Source organism: Heterodontus francisci, chromosome 2 (genome assembly GCF_036365525.1).
Source record: "Heterodontus francisci isolate sHetFra1 chromosome 2, sHetFra1.hap1, whole genome shotgun sequence".
Lineage (NCBI taxonomy): Eukaryota > Metazoa > Chordata > Chondrichthyes > Heterodontiformes > Heterodontidae > Heterodontus > Heterodontus francisci.
In genome coordinates, this window is record NC_090372.1 from 165633895 (window position 1) to 165652192 (window position 18298).

General features: G+C 42.6%; 1 protein-coding gene across 2 annotated transcripts in view; it reads left to right on the plus strand.

Moving 5' to 3' along the window:
- LOC137348168 (ADP-ribosylation factor-like protein 5B) overlaps nucleotides 1-18298 on the plus strand; it is a 42783-nt gene that overhangs the window by 14632 nt on the left and 9853 nt on the right. For both annotated transcript variants that reach the window (XR_010969085.1, XM_068013464.1), the window contains exon 4: nucleotides 9910-9993. Coding sequence is in view for 1 of the 2 variants with exons in the window: in XM_068013464.1 (XP_067869565.1) it covers nucleotides 9910-9993 (84 nt within the window). In the remaining variant the exon portion in view is untranslated. The remainder of the gene's footprint in view (nucleotides 1-9909; nucleotides 9994-18298) is intronic.

The window sequence follows — 18298 nt, forward strand, 5'->3', positions numbered from 1 at the left end:
GATTTCAAAAGAGATCATGCTTGACCAACTTTATTGAATTCTTTGAAGTAACAAATAGTCGACAAGGATCATACAGTAGATGTAATATACATTTTCAAAAGGCCTTCGAAAAATTATTGCAAAGTAGACTGACAGGTCAGAGTGTGAGGGAACAACTAGCAGAATGGAATAGCAATTTAGCTACAAAAGAGGAAACAAATAGGGGTTAAAGGTAATTGTTCGGACTGGCAGAAGGTGGGAAGTGATGTTCCGCAGGGATTGTGCTGGAACCACTGCTATTCACCAATTACATGAATTATTTTACCTGGTAGTTGGAAGTATAATTTCAAAATTTGCAGATGGCTTCAAATTGGGGAGTATAGTTTATGCTAAGAGATTGTGACAAAATGGAAAAAGATGTTAAACTTTCAGAGTGGGCATGTAAATGCCAAATGAATTTCAGTATAATGTAAGATTAGATTAGATTAGATTAGAGATACAGCACTGAAACAGGCCCTTCGGCCCACCGAGTCTGTGCCGAACATCAACCACCCATTTATACTAATCCTACACTAATCCCATATTCCTACCACATCCCCACCTGTCCCTATATTTCCCTACCACCTACCTATACTAGTAACAATTTATAATGGTCAATTTACCTAACAACCTGCAAGTCTTTTGGCTTGTGGGAGGAAACCGGAGCACCCGGAGAAAACCCACGCAGACACAGGGAGAACTTGCAAACTCCACACAGGCAGTACCCGGAATCGAACCCGGGTCGCTGGAGCTGTGAGGCTGCGGTGCTAACCACTGCGCCACTGTGCCGCCCCTAAAAGGTGGTGCATTTTGGTAGGAAGAATAAGGAGGCCACATACTCCTTGGAAAATAAGAGTCCAAATGGGGGGGAGAAGCAAAGGAATTTAGAAGTACACATTCATAAAAAGTAGCAATGCAAATTAACAAGGCAATTAAAAATTCAAACAAATCAGCTGGATGATCATTGAGGAATAGAACCGAAAAGTGGGGAAGTTACATTAAATCTGCATAGAACCTTGGTTAGCCCACTCTTACGATTCCTGTGTACAGTTCTTGTCTTTATATTAGAAAAAGGATATAGAGGAATTGGCGAAGATGAAAATAGGATTTGCACTGAAGATGCCAGAACTGAGAGGTTTTAACCATCAGGAAAGATTGAGCAGGCTGGGGTTCTTGTCTAGAGAAAAGAAATTAGGAGTGACCTGATAGAAGTCTCGAAAATTACGAAGGAGTTTGATTGGTTGGATGTAGCGATGTTGTGGGCCTACCCGAAACTTGGGGCCATAAACTAAGATAGTCACTAATAAATCCAAGAAAGAATTCAGGAGAAACTTCTTTACCCAGAGAGTGGCCAGAATGTGGAACTCACTATCACGTGGAGTAGTTGAAGTGAATAGCATAGATGCCTTTGAGGAAACTAGGTAATTAGATGAGGGAGAAAGGGTTAGAAGGATGTGCAGATAGGGTTAGATGACATAGGGTGTGGGGAGGCTCATGTGGAGCATAAACACCAGTTGAGCTGAATGGCCTGTTTCTGTGCTGTAAATTCTATGCAATCATAAATAGGGTAAACTAGTCTAAATTAATGAAATTGATAATGACTTGTAAGAATAACTGAACTTTTGGCTGATAAATCCTTTTGAAGGTTACAGGCTGTCTTCAAAAAATTGCATGTGTATAATCAGATACCTTGACATGGTTCCTGTTTGAAATATTTTCTGATACAAAATTGTTTTCTGTGCAAAATTCTTGCTTGTGCTGTTATTCTGAGTCATTGATATAATGCTGTAAATTTTACTTAATTTTTTGGACTACACAAGGAACTTTTACTCCGATCTGTTATGACATTGGGTTAAGCTTTTTTTATTTGTTCATGGGATGTGGGCATCACTGGCAAGGCCAGCATTTTTGCCCATCCCTAATTGCTCCAGAGAAGGTGGTGGTGAGCTGCCGCCTTGGACCACTGCAGTCCTTGTGGTGTAGGTGCACCCACAGTGCTGTTCGGGAGGTTAACAGGAAGTTATTTTTATTGGGGTAAATGTCCTCAATGTTTTCCTTTTTTCTTTTGCTTTCTGAATTTAATGCTCCCAATTTCATACTTTTGTTTTTAGATATTTCCTTGTACTGACGTCTTGAATTTTCTTTGTGGCTTTTTGTCAGGTCTTTTTCTGTTAATTGCACCATTTAATTTCTCTGCTTTGTCTCGTTTCTTTCTAACTATCTGTATCTTTAGTTTTGCTCACAACATCACTTTTGTTTCCCCATGTGCTATTGCAAATCTTGAAGAACGGCAACTTTTATTTATGTAGCACCTTTAACGTAATAAAATGTTCCAAGGCACTTCACGGGTGTTATAAAGCAAAATTTGACACTGACCCACATAAAATGATATTAGGGGAGATGGCCAAAAGATTGGTCAAAGAGGTAGGTTTTAAGGAGTGTCCTAAGGGAGGAAAGGGAGTTAGGGAGCTGGAGAGGTTTAGAGACAGAATTCCAGAGCTAGGGCCTAAGCAGCTGATGGCACAGCAACCAATGGTCATAGAGTTTTACAGCACAGAAACAGGCCCTTTGGCCCAACGCGCTTGCGCCGACCATCAAGCACCCACCCTAACTAATCCTGTATCCCCGCACTTGGCCTGTCGCCTTGTATGTTATGGCGTTTCACGTGTTCATCTAAATACTTCTTGAATGTTGTGAGTGTTCCTGCCTCTACCACCTCTTCAGGCAGTGTGTTCCAGATTCCAACCATCCCCTGGGTGAAAAAAATTCTCCTCAACTCCCCTCTAAACCTTCTACCCCTTACCTTAAATCTATGCCCCCTAATTATTGATCACTCTGCTAAGGGAAAAAGTTTCTTCCTATCTATCCTATCAATGTCCCCCATAATTTTGTATACCTCAATCAGGTCCCCCCTCAGCCTTCTGTGCTCCAAGTAAAACAACCCCAGCCTATCCAGTCTGTCTTCATAACTGAAATGATCCAGCCCAGACAACATCCTGGTGAATCTTCTGTGCACCCTCTCCATTGCAATCACATCCTTCCTATAGTGTGGTGACTAGAGCTGTACACAGTACTCCAGCTGTGGCCTAACCAGCGCTTTATACAGCTCCAACATAACCTCCCTGCTCTTATATTTTATGCCTCGGCTAATAAAGGCAAGTATCCCCTATGCATTCCTAACTACCTTATCTACCTGTACTGCTGCCTTCAGTAATCTATGGACAAGCACCCAAGGTCCCTCTGACTCTCTGTCCTCCCTAGGGTCCTACCATCCATGGTATATTTCATTGCCTTGTTAGACCTCCCAAAGTGCATCATCTCACACTTCTCAGGATTAAACTCCATTTGCCACTGCTCCACCCATCATACCAGCCCATTTATATCGTCCTGTAGTCTAAGGCTTTCCTCCTCACTATTTACGACACCACCAATTTTTGTGTTGTCTGCAAACGTACTGATCATACCTCCTATATTCATGTCTAAATCATTAATGTACACTACAAACAGTAAGGTTCCCAGCACCATTCCCTGCGGAACTCCACTGGTCACAGGCCTCCATTCACAAAAACAACCCTCGACCATCACCCTCTGCCTCCTTCCACGAAGCTAATTTTAAATCCAATTTTCCAAATTACCCTGGATCCCATTGGCTTTTACTTTCTTAACCAATCTCCCATGCAGGACCTTATCAAAAACCTTACTGAAGTCCATGTAGACTATATCAACTACTTTACCCTCATCTATACATCTAGTTACCGCCTCAAAAAAATTCAATCAAATTTGTTAGGCACGATCTTCCCCCTGACAAAGCCATGCTGACTATCCCTGATTAATCCCTGCCTCTCCAAGTGGAGATTAATCCTGTCTCTCAGAAATTTTTCCAATAATTTTCCTACCACTGATGTTAGATTCACCGGCCTGGTTTATCCCTACCATCCTTCTTGAATAATGGTACCATATTCGCTATCCTCCAGTCCTCTGGTACCTCTCCTGTGAACAGAGAGGATCTGAAAATTTGTGTCATAGCCCCCGCTATCTCTTCCCTTGCCTCACATAGCAGCCGGGGATACATCTCATCTGGGCCTGGGGATTCATCCACCTTTAAGCCTGCTAATACAGCCAATACTTACTCCTTTACAATGCTAATTTGATCAAGTATATCACTATCCCCCTCCCTGATCACTACACCTACATCGTTGCTCTCTATAGTGAAAACAGATGAAAAGTAATCGTTCAAAACCTCCTCTATGTCGTCCGGCTCCAAACACAGATTACCTCAATGATCCCTAATGGGCCCCACTTTGTCCCTGATTATCCTCTTGCCTCTAACATACTTATAAAATGCCTTAGGATTTTCCTTTATCTTGTCTGCTAGTGATTTTTCATGCCCCCTCTTTTTTAAGTACTCCCCTACACTTTCTGTACTCCTCTAGGACCTCTGCTGTTTTCAGCATTCTGAATCTGCCATAAGCCTCCTATTTTTTCCTTATCCAATCCTCTATATCCCTTGACATCCAGGGTTCCCTTGACCTGTTGGTCCAATTCTTCACCTTTACAGAACATGAACCCTCACAATTTCCCTTCTAAATGACTCCCACTGGTCTGATGTAGACTTTCCAACAAGAAGCTGCTCCCAGTTCACTTTGGCCAGATCCTGTTTTATCATATTGAAATCTGCCTTCCCCCAATTCAGTACTCTTATTTCCAGTTCCTCTATGTCCTTTTCCATAACAACCTTAAATCTTAGAGTTATGGTCACTATCCCCGAAATGCTCCCCCACTGCCACTTCTACCACTTGTCCAGCTTCATTCCCTAAGATTAGGTCCAGTACAGCCCCTCCTCTTGTAGGATTCTCTACGTGTTGGCTCAAAAAGCTCTCCTGAATGCACTTGAAGAATTCTGCCTCCTTTAAGCTTTTTGCACTAATATAGGAGAAGTTGAAATCCCCTACTATTATTACCCTATTATTTTTGCACCTCTGAGATTTGCCTATATATTTGCTGCTCTACTACTGCCTGACTGTTTGAAGGCCTGTAGTATACTCCAGCCAAGTGATTGCCCCCTTTTTGTTTTTAAGTTCTACCCATATGGCCTCATTAATGGAACCTTCTAGGGTATCATCCCTCCTTACCGCAGTAATTGACTCCTTAATCAACAGTGCAATGCCGCCACCTTTTTTACCCCCTTCACTATCGCATCTGAAGATTCTGTACCCTGGGATATTAAGCTGCCAGTCCTGTCCTTCCCTCAACCATGTCTCAGTGATAGCAATAATATCATATTCCCATGTGTTAATCAACACCCTCAATTCATCTGCCTTACTAGTAAGACTCCTTGCATTAAAATAGGTACAATCCAGCCTTGCAGTATTTGCCTGAGCCTTAACAGGTCTACATTTACTCTGTCCTCCGGACTGACTTAGCTTCATATTTATATTTGATTGTACAACACCCCTACTGTGCTTCCACTCTGTATCCCATGGTGGAGCAGTTAAAATTGGGGATGCTGAGGATGTCAGAATTAAATGAGTGCAGATATCTTGGAGAGTTCCGAAGAAGGGTCACTGACCCGAAACGTTAACTCTGCTTCTCTCTCCACAGATGCTGCCTGATCTGCTGAGTATTTCCAGCATTTCTTGTTTTTATTTAAGATTTCCAGCATCTGCAGTATTTTGCTTTTACCTTGGAGGGTTGTGGGGCTGGTGAAGCTTAGAGGTAGGGAGGAGTGAGGCCATGGCGGGATTTGAAAACAAGGTTGAGAATTGAGACGTTGCTTGACTGGGTGCCAGTGCAGGTTACAAGGGTGATGGGCAAATGGAACTGCGAGTAAGGACATAGGCAGCAGAGTTTTGGATGAGCTCAAGTTTACAGAGGGTAGAATATGGGAATCTGGCCAGGAGTGCTTTGGAATAGTCAAGCCTAGAGGTAATAAAGATATGGATGAGGATTGCAGCAGCAAGTGAGCTGAAGCAAGGTCGGAATCAGACGACGTTACTCAGGTAGAAATATGTGCCCTGAGTGATTGCAGGGATGTGTGGTCGGAAGCCCAACCTGAGGCCAAATATGGCACCAAGCTGGCGAACAGTCTGGTTTAGGTGCCAGCTATGGCTCAGTTGGTAGCACTCGTCTCTGAATCACAAGGTATGCCGTCCTTACCTGGTCTGGCATATGTGCGACTCTGTACCCACAGCAATGTGGTTGACTCTTCAAATGCTCTCTGAAATGGCCTAGCAAGCCACTCAGTTCAAGGGCAGTTGGGGATGGCCAATAAATGCTGGCATAGCCAGTGATGCCCACATTCCATGAACGAATTTTTTTTTTTTTAAAGTGTCCTGGCTAATACCTATTTCTCAGTTAATATCACTAAAACAGATTATCCGGTCATTATCACATTGCTGTTTGTGGTGTTTGCTGTGCACAAATTGGTTGTCGCGTTTCCTACATTACAATAGTGGCTACACTTCAAAAGTATTTCATTGGCTGTAAAGTGCTTTGAGACATCCAGTGGTCGTGAAAGGCGCTATGTAAATGCAACTCATTCTTCTTTCTTTTCAGGCAGTTACCAGGTGAGGGATGGAGTCGGTAGTTGGGAATGAAGTTTGTTCCTACAATACTTCCCTTAGCATCTGACCAAAAAGGGATAGATTTGAAATGCAGTATAGAAAACATGCATGAAGCCGAAAGCTGCAAGTGCACTTACTCTATTATCTGCAACTTTAAAAAAAAAAAATTACGTAGGATTCAGTTTTCATAGAGATTCTCTCAATCATCCACGTTAACCTATTGAATGGTTACAGTACAGAAAGAGGTCCTTCAGCCCGTGGTGTTCATACCAGCTCTCTGAACTCCCCCGCCCTTTCCTCTAGCCCAGCAATTTTTTTCTCTTCAGATGTTTATCCAATTCCCTTTTGAAAACCACAATTGAATCTGCCTCCACCACATTCGGGCAGTGCATTCAGATCTTAACCACTTGCTACGCAAGAAAATTTTTCCGAATGTCGCCATTGCTTCTTTTGCTAATCACCTTAAATCGGTGTCCTCTGGTTCTCAATCTTTCCACCTTTCCACCAACTGGGACAGTTTCTCCCTATCTACTCTGTTCAGACCCCTCATAATTTTGGACACCTCTATCAAATCTCTTCTCAACCTTCACATCTTGCGGAAAACAACCCCAGCTTCTACGATCTATCCTTGTAACTGAAGTCCCTCATCCCTGAAAGCATTCTCGTAATCCTGTTCTGCACCCTCTCTGAAGCCTTCACATCCTTCCTAAAGTGTAGTGTCCAGAATTGCACGCAATAGTCCAGTTGAGACTGAACCAGTGTTTTATAAAGGTTCATCATAACTTACTTGTTTTTGTGCTCTATGCCTCTTGTTATGAAAACCCCACATGCCAAATGGAAAATATTAATTTCATCAAGTGGCACTTGCTTGAGACGTGTACTGAAAATTGTTACAAATAACTTTTAAAAAAAAAACAGCTAGCAGCCAAGATGGCTTCAAACATTTGCACGTGAAAAAAACAAAGGATTAGACTGGAGACAAACATGATTGACCCCAAAACAATGGGGTACTCTCTGATTCAGTTATTTGAGATAACCTTGTCTAATGTGGTCATTGAGAGCCACCAACACCCATTGACTTTGAAAGAGCCAACTCCCTACCAAGTATCTCTGGGCAGCCTGAGGGGAGAACCTTGAATTTCAGAGGAAATTCCAGACTAACCGCATTAAAACACAGAGGTGGTCATGTCATGTGACTGCTTGTGCAAGTCTGGGACATTGAGTTATGACTCAGAAGGCAGACTGTAACTGGAAGTGAGCAAGGGAACAGCTCTCTCTCCTCTCTTCCTCTCTCCATAGAGATCCAGAGAAGCCTCAAGCTGCAGCTGGTAAAACCTCAAACCTACAGCCCAGCACAGCCAACAACTAGGATACCAGCAGGTCTGCAGCCCGGCGAGGACTTCAGGACTACAATTTCAACTAAAGATTGAGACTACTGAAATGTATTTCAATTCCATTTATTATAGACTCTACTCCAACCTCTCAACTTGGTTTTCCCTCTGTAATCTATTTGTGTGTGTGTGTGTGAAGCTTTTGTGTGAATGTGAGCGTGGATGCATAGCGTATTTTATTAATTTTAACCCGTTTATACTGATAAGGATAATAAACATATCTATCTTGTTTAAATTCAAGAAAACCTGTCTGGTTTATTTACAATCATATTAGAGGAACAGGAGCAAGTGTTTACTGAGGTGGTAAGTTCAATCACTGTGTTAAAAAAGGATAAAGCCTGTTGCATTCAAACAGAGAAGAGGCGAAAGGGGAGCCTGTGACAACCACCTCACCTGGTCATAACACTGTACCTATAAAGCCCAGGATCCCACATGCCTTACTAACCACTTTCTCAACCTGCCCTGCCACCTTCAATGATTTGTGCACATATATCCCCAAGTTTCTCTGTTCCTGCATCCCCTTTAGAATTGTACCCTTTAGTTTATATTGCCTCTTGTCGTTCTTCCTACCAAAATGAATCACTTCACACTTCTATGCATTAAATTTCATCTGCCACTTGTCTGCCCATTCGACAAGCCTGTCTATGTCCTCTTGCACTATCCTCCTCACAGTTCACAATACTTCTACATTTTGAAATTGTGCCCTGTACACCCAAGCCTAGGTCATTAATATATATGAAGAAAAGCAGTGTTCCTAGTAGCGACCCCTGGGGAACCCCACTGTTTACATAGCTTCCTCCAGTCTGAAAAATAACCGTTCATTGCTACTCTGTTTCCTGGCACTCAGCCAAATTCATATTCATGCTGCCACAATCCCTTTTATTTCATGGGCTTCAACTTTGCTGGCACTTTGTGGCACTTTATCAAACACCTTTGGAAGTCCATTTACCTCTCATCAACCCTCTCATCAGCAAAAGGTCAGCAGAAACTCCAGAGAAACAGTATGTATGTAATTTCTCTAGGTTTCTGTGAATCTGCTATTAAGGTAGTGGCAGATAATTGGCAGAACCCCTGTGGCAATTTGACCCCGAAGTATCCTTACTTAACACGCTATACTTATGAAGTGGTTCTCCCTGCCTTTAGGTCCCTAAAGTACCTTTTCACACAACCTGGGATATTAAGCCTGGATCACAGTTTCATATTTCGGTATTATCAAGTCCAAAGTAGGCTGCTGTCTCCACAGAGCATTCAATGGCCTACTATTTTTGTAACTTGAGAAGGAATTTCTCATTCTCCTTTCTAAAAATAAAAATGTTGTACCATTTCATCTACCAATCAATATTTTGTTGCCAAATTGTCACTACAATAGCTGAAATACCCTTTATGGACATATTCAGAGTTTTTTGCTATTAGTTGTACGTCATTTTCAGATAATGTACAATATGCTGTCTGAATTTTTATTCTTTTGTAGTTTTTTGAATAAATTAACTATTCTATTTAATGGTGCTGCTCCAAATTCTTATAACTTTGTGAATATATTACATTTTTTTTAAATGGATTTTGTTAAATATATGGAATTATATGAAATTACACATGAAAGTTGTCAGTTGAGATAATTGAAGATTTTTTTTTGGGCCAGTGTCCAAGATGTAAGATAAAGCCTTGAAGAAATGCTTCAGGATGTTGAGCCCTCAGCAGATTTTTCCATTTTAGACACTCTTCACTTTTTGATGACTGGTTTCCCAATGGAGCTACCTTTTTTTGCAGATTACTAAGGCTCAATGTTGACTTGTCTAACCATAGTACCACCATGCTTCTACTTAATGGTGTTTGTAAAATTTATTCACTCTATGGAGAATGATTTGTTTCACACACAAACTAGAATTGAATGTACCATTTTAAAAAGAAAATGCTCTTAAGTTTCCTTCTATTTTCAGTTTATAATTCTGGTTGTGGATAGCACTGACAGAGAGAGATTGTCGATTACCAAGGAGGAACTGTATAGGATGCTGGCTCATGAGGTAAGTCTGCTACTGAATTAATGGTTAAAATATTGAAGGATTTCCTTCAAAAAAAAACAGACTTCTATTAATTCATGAAGGTTGACAGAGGCTTTATTGAAGGTTGTGAGATATGAACTCTGTCTTAATGAGGGATTATGTTTGTAGATCAATCAAGCTCATTCGATAATACCTTATTTTCTTTGCATTGATTAATGCAATCATAATCCTGTTGCCAGACAAATTTGTGAAAGAATGCTCGTACATATAAGAAATGTATCCTGTGTTGACTTTATCAATGTACAGGATCTGTTGGCAGTTTGTGCCAGAGCCTTCTTTTCACCCCCGCACCCTTCCCCCTCCCCTTTACTGATGGATCATGATTTGAGTGCAACTTGCCTGAAGTCTTAAATATTACCTCACTTGTTATTTTGGCTGCTGAGTAGGGGTTTTTTAAATTGACTTGCGCAGCTGAAAGTGGATGCAACTGCTGGGTGCATAGTAACTTAAATAGATGACTCAAATCTTTGCTTTCAGGAACTGAAATTAACCTTGGTCCTTTCCAGTGTGCATGAAAGTAGAAGGTAGGCATTTTGTGCACAAGTTAGTGAGATATGCAACATTTTTGTCAACATGCTAAATTTAGCTATAATATTCTGCAGAATAATCTTGATTACTTCTGAAACCTTCCCTTACTCCAACAGATTTCAGTAGGGCATGGATTTATTCTGAATGTAGTTGAATGAAAGCACACAAACATTTCATTTTTCGGAGTTCAAGATTAATGCAGATAAGGAAGCAGATATATTGAAAGACCTTTACCGTGATTGTTTTGAAGAATGTGCATGGCACTTGATAATTGCCCAGGGTATGAACCTTGACTCAGTGGTAAGACGCGCACCTCTCAGTCTGAATGTTATCAGTTCTGACTCCACTAGAGATTTAAGCATATAATGGGGAATTTTATGCTCTCCCACGTGGCCTGTTTGGAGGCAGGGAGATCATAAAATTGGGTGGGCTGGTGGTGGGGGGGACCTGCCACCTTCCCGCCTCCACCAGAATTAAGTCCAGAGCAGGAAGGCCTGTGAACGGCCTTCCTGCCCCTCTGCCAATTGATGACGTAAGTGGGTGGGTAATGCCCAATTTAGGGTCTCATCCTTTCGCTGCTGCAATTACCCAAGCAGCGGTTGGGCCTGTCGCACGGGAAGCATGGCAGGAAAAACTGTGCAGGCTGCTTGCCAGCTGAAGGGGTGGGGGTGGCCCCTTGTTAAAAGGCACTTAGCGCCTGAATGAGGGATCTAGCATTGGGAAGGGGGATAGGGACTGCTGAGAGCCACCCCCTGTCCTTCCCCACGACCCCACCATGAGACCCCTCCCTCCCTGAGCTACCTGTGGCCTGGGTCCAGCGCTGCTCCTGAGCCTCAGGTGGGATCCTGCACTGGCAGCAGTCACCGCCTGTGCAGTGGCGCTGCCGGCCTCTGGTCGGCAGCTCTGAGGGTGGGACTTACGTTGCCGGATTCCTTGATCCCATGGTAGGCCTGTCGCTCCCCAGTTAAATACCTAATTGGCACTTGATTTGGCAGGTCTCCCACAGAACTGGCGACGGGGGTGTTCTCAGCGTTTTTGCCAGACATCAAGACCCCATCGCCCATATAAAATCCTGGCCATAATCTAGGCTGACAGCTCAGTGCAGAACTAAAGTGCTGCAGTCAAAGGTGCTGCCTTTTGAATTTGGCATTAAACTGAGCCCCCATCTGCCCACTCAAGTGGAAGTAAAAGGTCCTGTGGCATTATTCAAAGAAAAGCAGGTGGGTTCTTCCAGTATTCTGGCCAATAGCTATCCATCCACTAACCATCATTTAAAATAGATCATCAAGTCATTTATCTCATGCTGTCTGAAATCTTACTATGTGCAAATTGGCTGCTGTTTTTCTGTACATTACAATAGTAATTCATTGACTGTAAAGAGCTTTGAGCCATCCTGAAGTTGTGAAAGGTGTGATCTAAATACATGGTTTCATTTCTATCATTTTCATTTCACAAATCTACATTCTTTTGTCCTCCTGCATCAGGATTCAATGCCATCAGCAAAAATTGAAATGGACACACAAGGCAAAATTTTACCAACGCACCGCGCTGTGAAGCCGGCAGACTTCTGACACGGAGGTGCCACCGCACAACCCCCACGATATTATGTGCAGGGGCTTATCTAAATGGAGGGGACAGAGGCGGCCTCTCCCAATGACTTAGAGGGGGCGGCCACCACATTCCCGGCAACAGCGTCCGGTGTTACTGCGCAGGCACCAGCGTCCTTTTTAAAGGACTTCAAGCCATTCAGGAGAGATTTAAATATTTAAAGGTGCCAGTGTCATCAAAAAAGTCAATGTAAGTTTAATTTAACTTGGAATCCCCTCTCCCACCCCCCCACTGTGTCCTCAATACAAAAATTGCTGTATCCCCCCAAAAAACGCTTTTTGAAATTCCAATCCTCCACCACCCCCCCCCCCCCCCACCTAACTTCAGTATCTTTGACCCTGACCCCCTTCCCACCATCCCCAAAACCAATTGGAATAGTTTTCCCCGCTCTCCATTTTCCCCCACCCCACCCTGATAATTTTATTCCTCCCCCCTCCCCACCAGTGTCTCGCTTCAGAAACCCCAACAGAGTTCCGAAGGCGCGCGAATTGTGGCCGGTTGGCCATAAAATCGGTGTGGGTCGGCTGCCGTTGGCAGGTAAGTTCATTTGCATGTTAGTTAATCTAATTTCAATATTTTAATGAAGCCCCGCCGCCGCTGTTATCTCTTTGGCATCGTGGATCATGGCGGGTCGCTCCCGCTATCATTTTGCGGGCCTCCCCGCCATGACCCACAGCATCAAGGGGCTGGTAAAATTCAGCCCATGATGTATTTTAAGAACTTTATTCCCTATAGCCTCAAAGAGCCTTAAATTAATTTCTCCAGCCCTTTCTCCAGTCATAGGTGGAATTGCTTATGTAGAAATAGTGCTAAAGTTGTCTACATTTGAATCTGTCCAATTTTGCTTTGAGATTTGGAATTTTCAACATCATCTGGATGTCCCAAACATTTGAGTTTGGTGTGGATTTTCCTCTGTTAGAGGATTCTTTTGTTTCAAAATGTTTTGGTCAAATTGAAATGTTCTTCAGTTGATGCCTGAACATGCAGGCAGTTTTTTGCTGCAGATTGACACCTGAAAGTATTTTTGTTGCAATCATGGCACAGTCTTGCACTAAGCAAAGCTTGTTTTCTGGGAAAGACCTGTTGAATGTCTGAAGCACTGCAAATTGATCTTTGATTAAACCTTGGACTGCTTTTGGTGTATCAGCTTACAATCTTTGAAATGCGATCTGTAACTCAAATTCAAGAGAAGACAGCTTTGGGTACTGGATATCCTTTGTGGCCACATTGGAGTTAAAGGCCTGCTCAGGTCTGCAATTGAAACCCGACCCGGCCCAAATCCTTTGATTTTTTTTTTCCCGCGCCTGACCCGACCACTGGAATGAAGTTGATTATATTAAAGAGCTTCTGCTGTACCTTGAATGGAATCGCTCACTGCAGTGTGGAGTCTGGATGCACATTTCCCGCCTTGACGTCCTGGCTGTCACTGTGTCCGTCCCGACCCAAGCCCGAATGCCGGACCCAGAAGAGCGACCTGACCCACATGGGGTTTGATTCGGGTAGCCATGCTCTAATTGGAATGGCTCTGAAGTTTGGTTTTACTTAATTGTTCCTGAATCACTTCAGATTTCACCTAACAGTTAATCAGAAATGGGTAACTGGATATAACTGCACAACAGGATTCTCTGGGCAGCAGCTCACAATCTAACCAGAGAACATGAACAATAATCTTGAAATAATTGAGGAATTTACCTGACCGGGTTTACAGTGTGTGCAAACTAGATGTTACTTTGGCATTGAAGACATGAAGCAAGATCTGCCAAGCAGGTGGTGTTTAGAAAGAAGGAACTTACATTTTTGTAATGCTTTATGATTTTGTCAGGATGTCTCAAAGTGATTCGAAAGCTGAATTACGTTTCAAATACAGTCAATGTTAAGTAGGCAAATACAACAGCAAGAGATACACAGCAAAGTCACGCAAACAGTAGAGAGTTGAATCACCAGCTAACCATTTACTAGTGTTTGAGAGAAAAATGTTGTCCAGGATACCAGAAGAACCCCTGCTCTTTTGACTAGTGTCATAGGATTTTTTACATCTACTTGAGCGAGCAAATGAGATATTGTTTTAACATTTTACCTGAATGACAGCATCATGAACAATTGGAGTACTCTTTCAGTCCTGCATTATTGCTAGAGGTGTTTAACATTTTTAATGAATGGGACAGAGTAGATAGAGACAGACTATATAATAAAATAGCATTTGGCGACAGAAGGCAGGAGAAAACTTTTGACAGAGGATTGTGAGGCTCGGCTTGGCAATGCATTGCTGGACTTAGTGATCTGAAAGTGAAACCGTGTCAGCATTGAAGAATAGGTTGGATAGGAGGTTGAGGGAAAGGCACATGGGATTGGGACTACAGCTCATGTGGTATGTACACTCCACAACAGTCTGCTTGAGCTAAATGACCTATTTCAATGGCATGCCAACTTAGATTACATACTCAAGTCTTGGAGTGGGACAAGAACTTGTAACTACCCTGCTCTGGGGCAGGAGGGCTATCGATTGAGCTAAGCTGGCAGTTTAGTTGAAGTGCCTAAAGCTTAATCTTCTCTTCCCCTATTGCATTGAGAAGACTGAAAAGGAAGTACACTCAATCCAAAAGTAGCTGAATATCTCCTGACCAAGACGGATGTGGAAGCAGTATAGTGAAGTTAGCCACAGACTATATCACCTAAAGCTGATGCAGCAGTTCTGAGGCCAAGGCTTGGATTGGCAATGTTTTGATTGATCTTTCCCAGTCTAGAAAGCTAGCATATGCTACAAATTGATAGAAATCTTGACCATGCCAAAAGATTTCTTTCTCCTCTTTCAGCTCCTCCCCCAGTTACTACATGGGTGGATAATTATAGTTAGCTGATTCCTGGGCCTTTATTAGTACTGATAAATGTAGAAGGTGTGATTCTACATTATTCTTTTTCTCCTCAGGAGCACTTAACCTCTTATTACTCCAAAAGCAATACAATGTTATCTAAAGTTTACAGAAGAACTTCAATGAACATATCATAAATATCATTTGGATATCAAACTTCTGAAACTTAGAACTTTAGCTGTAAAGAGGTGTTGCCCTTCTGAAGCCAGATGCATAGAAATGGTTTTACATTTCTTTTTATTTACAGCAACCAAACCATCATTATTCCACAGCAGTGTTACAACTATAATCTCTACACCCTACTTTTCCCCCATAATCCTGCAAATTTATCCTCTCAAACCCCTAAATTAGATTTCAGTCTGCAACTCACTTCATTCCTGCATATGTTGTTCTATATGCAGGTCATTTCCCCCCACTCCCACCACTCCAAACCATCGATCAGATTCTTGGCTGTAACTTACTCCTGGTCATCCGTTATTCAAAATTAAGTAGTTTTGATAAAATGAGTTTGGAGAAACTATTTCCTCTGGCAAGTAGGTCAGTAACCAGAGGTCATAGGTTTAAAATAATTGGCAAAAGAACTAGAAGGAGAATGAGCACAAATTGCTTCACACACACAATTGTTAAGATCTAAATCGCTGCCATGCTTGGCCCCCACCTGCCAAGAATGAGGCGCATTATTTTTGTCATTAACATTGATTTTAAACTGTTACTGGAGTGAAGAAAGGACTTGTTAAATAGATCAGTCGTGGCTGGAAAAGACATTTGCATATTAACAGACAGTTTTGGAAGGACAAAGCAGCCATTCCCTGACATATTCAACCGATAATGGACTTTTGATCACCAGATATTGAAGGTGGGGAAGTTCGCATTCCAGGTCGATTGCTAAGATGGCCGAATGCACAAACGGACATGCTCAAACCAGCTAGTCACCTGACTAACCTGCTGGGCAACCTGAGTTTTTTTAATTTGTACAAACAGTTTGGACTGAGAAGCTCTCTCCTGTCTGCTCCCATCTCTTATTCACAAGTCTCTGAATCCACTGAAGACACATGAACCCCAAGAGAGAAAAGTCTCCTACAGCAAACAAGGTTTAAGAAGAATACTGGGCCCCAACGAAAAGCAAGATCTACCTACAATCAAGGACTCTTCAGTAAGCTTGAAGAACCGTAACAAAAACTCTTCAGATATTGCCTCAAACATTTCCACTTTATTTTTTCCTCTGCTCTTTTCTGTCCCTATTTGCATGTGGGTGTGTATCACGTATGTATGCTAGCATGGGCACATCGTGTATCCCTAGGTGTTAACTGAGTTAGAGTTTTAAGTTCAAGTTTAATAAATTTCAACTTCTCATTAAACCTAAGAAAGCCTGTTTGTGCTGGTTTCTTTGCCTTATAATTGGAAAGCAGTGAACAAGGATTCACCAAGGAGGAGCTAAAAACACGGTGTGTTTAAAATTAAACTCTGTTACAGTAAGACCAGGTGAAGGCTGAGAAGGATCCCAGACACCCTTCTCGCCTGGTCATAACAGAAATTTGGGTGCTACCATCGTGGATTTTATCCACGGACAAATGAGAGAAATTGGAAGTGGGAAGCCAAATTTTTCTCAATCAAAAAGAACAAGATTTCAATACAGGTTTTCTTGTGGTTGTGTGTGCTTGAATACTAACATGTCTACAACTGAAGCTAGTAGCTCTCCAAGCCAGGGTGCAGTAACTTGGGATAAGTTAAAAGCACTGTCTATGGAGGAGTTTAGGAAAATGGCTGTGCAATGTGGGATCACGGTACGTGGCAAGGCTAGGAAGTAAAAACAAGGTTAGAAGCTCTGACAGAGTATTGTTAGCAAAGGTACAATTGGAACAGAGGAAACTTGAATTTGAGAAGAGGGAGAGAAAGAATATTCCTGAAAGAATGCAAAGAGAGAGCGCTGAAGTGGCTTGAGTTAACTAGGAGGTGACAGAGTTACCCCAGTGAAAGCATGGCCAATATGGAGGAGCATAATTCCGGGCTGGGTACAAAATTGTTAAAACTGTCTCAACTAATTGCAAAATTCGATTAGGAGGATATTGAAGCATTTTTTTTTGTGTCCTTTAAGAAATTGGCACGGCAGCTAAAATGGCCAGCTGAGACCTGGCCTCTTTTACTACAAAGCAAGTTAACTGGAAAAGCCATGAGGTTTATTCCCTGTTGCCAGATGAGAGTTCATCAAATTATGAACTGACGAAAAATGCTATCCTCGGCCATATGTATTAGTATCCATAGCCTATCGCCAAAATTTTAGAACCTTCAAGAAGCAAGCTAATCAAACTTATCTGGAGTTTGAAAGAAGTAAGCAGCTGTCTTTTGACCAGTGGCTGAGGGCTCTTAAAGTGCAGCTCAGCTATGCGAATCTGAGAAGTAATTCTGTTAGAGGAATTTAAGCACTCTCTCCCACTCTCCATAAAGACCCATGTAGAAGAGCAGCAGGTCCAGAGAGCCCGGCAAGTGGCCATCCTGGCTGATGAGTTTGCTTTAATTTATAAGTCGGTTTTCCAGGGGAGAACCTTTCCTAGTCATCCGCACAAATCTGGAAGGGACAAAGGGTGGGAAGATGATAGCCCAAGCAGTCCTGGGAGAGAAAGGAAAGCAGGAGACCCTCCTCTAGCCAAAAAGGACGGTGCTGTGAGCAAGAGTGAGACTTGGAGGTCTGTGTGCTTCCATTCTAATAAAGCAGGGCATTTAAGAGTTGACTACTGGAAACTAAAGGAAAAACCCGTAGGGTTAATCAGGACACACCCGTTCAGTGAAGAAGCGAACCTGATGGAAAGCACAGCAGAACAAGCTGTAGCTTTAACTGCATTAAGAGTGAGACCCAGGAAGTCTATTGCTGCAAGTGCAGGAACATTTAATGGAGTTCCTGAGGGTTGTTAGGGTTTTGTGTCTGAAGGGAGAGTAACCCCATACCCCTCAAGTGGGGCAAGAAAGCCCATAGTGATTCTCAGGAACACAGGGGCCACTAGATCCCTTTTACCGGGAAAAGACCTGAATATTCCCCCAGAGTGTGCAGTGAACACCAAAATGGTGGTGATTGGTATTAGAGGGCAGTGTATGCCTGTACCTGTACACCGGGTGCACCTGGAGTGCAACCCAGTTTCTGGACCGGTGACTGTAGGGATTGTCCCTAGTTTGCTTGTGGACAGGGTTGACCTGCTCCTAGGTAATAATCTGGCAGGGGCGCGAAGGTGGTTGCCCCCCGCCCCCCAATGTAGTGAAAGACCGCA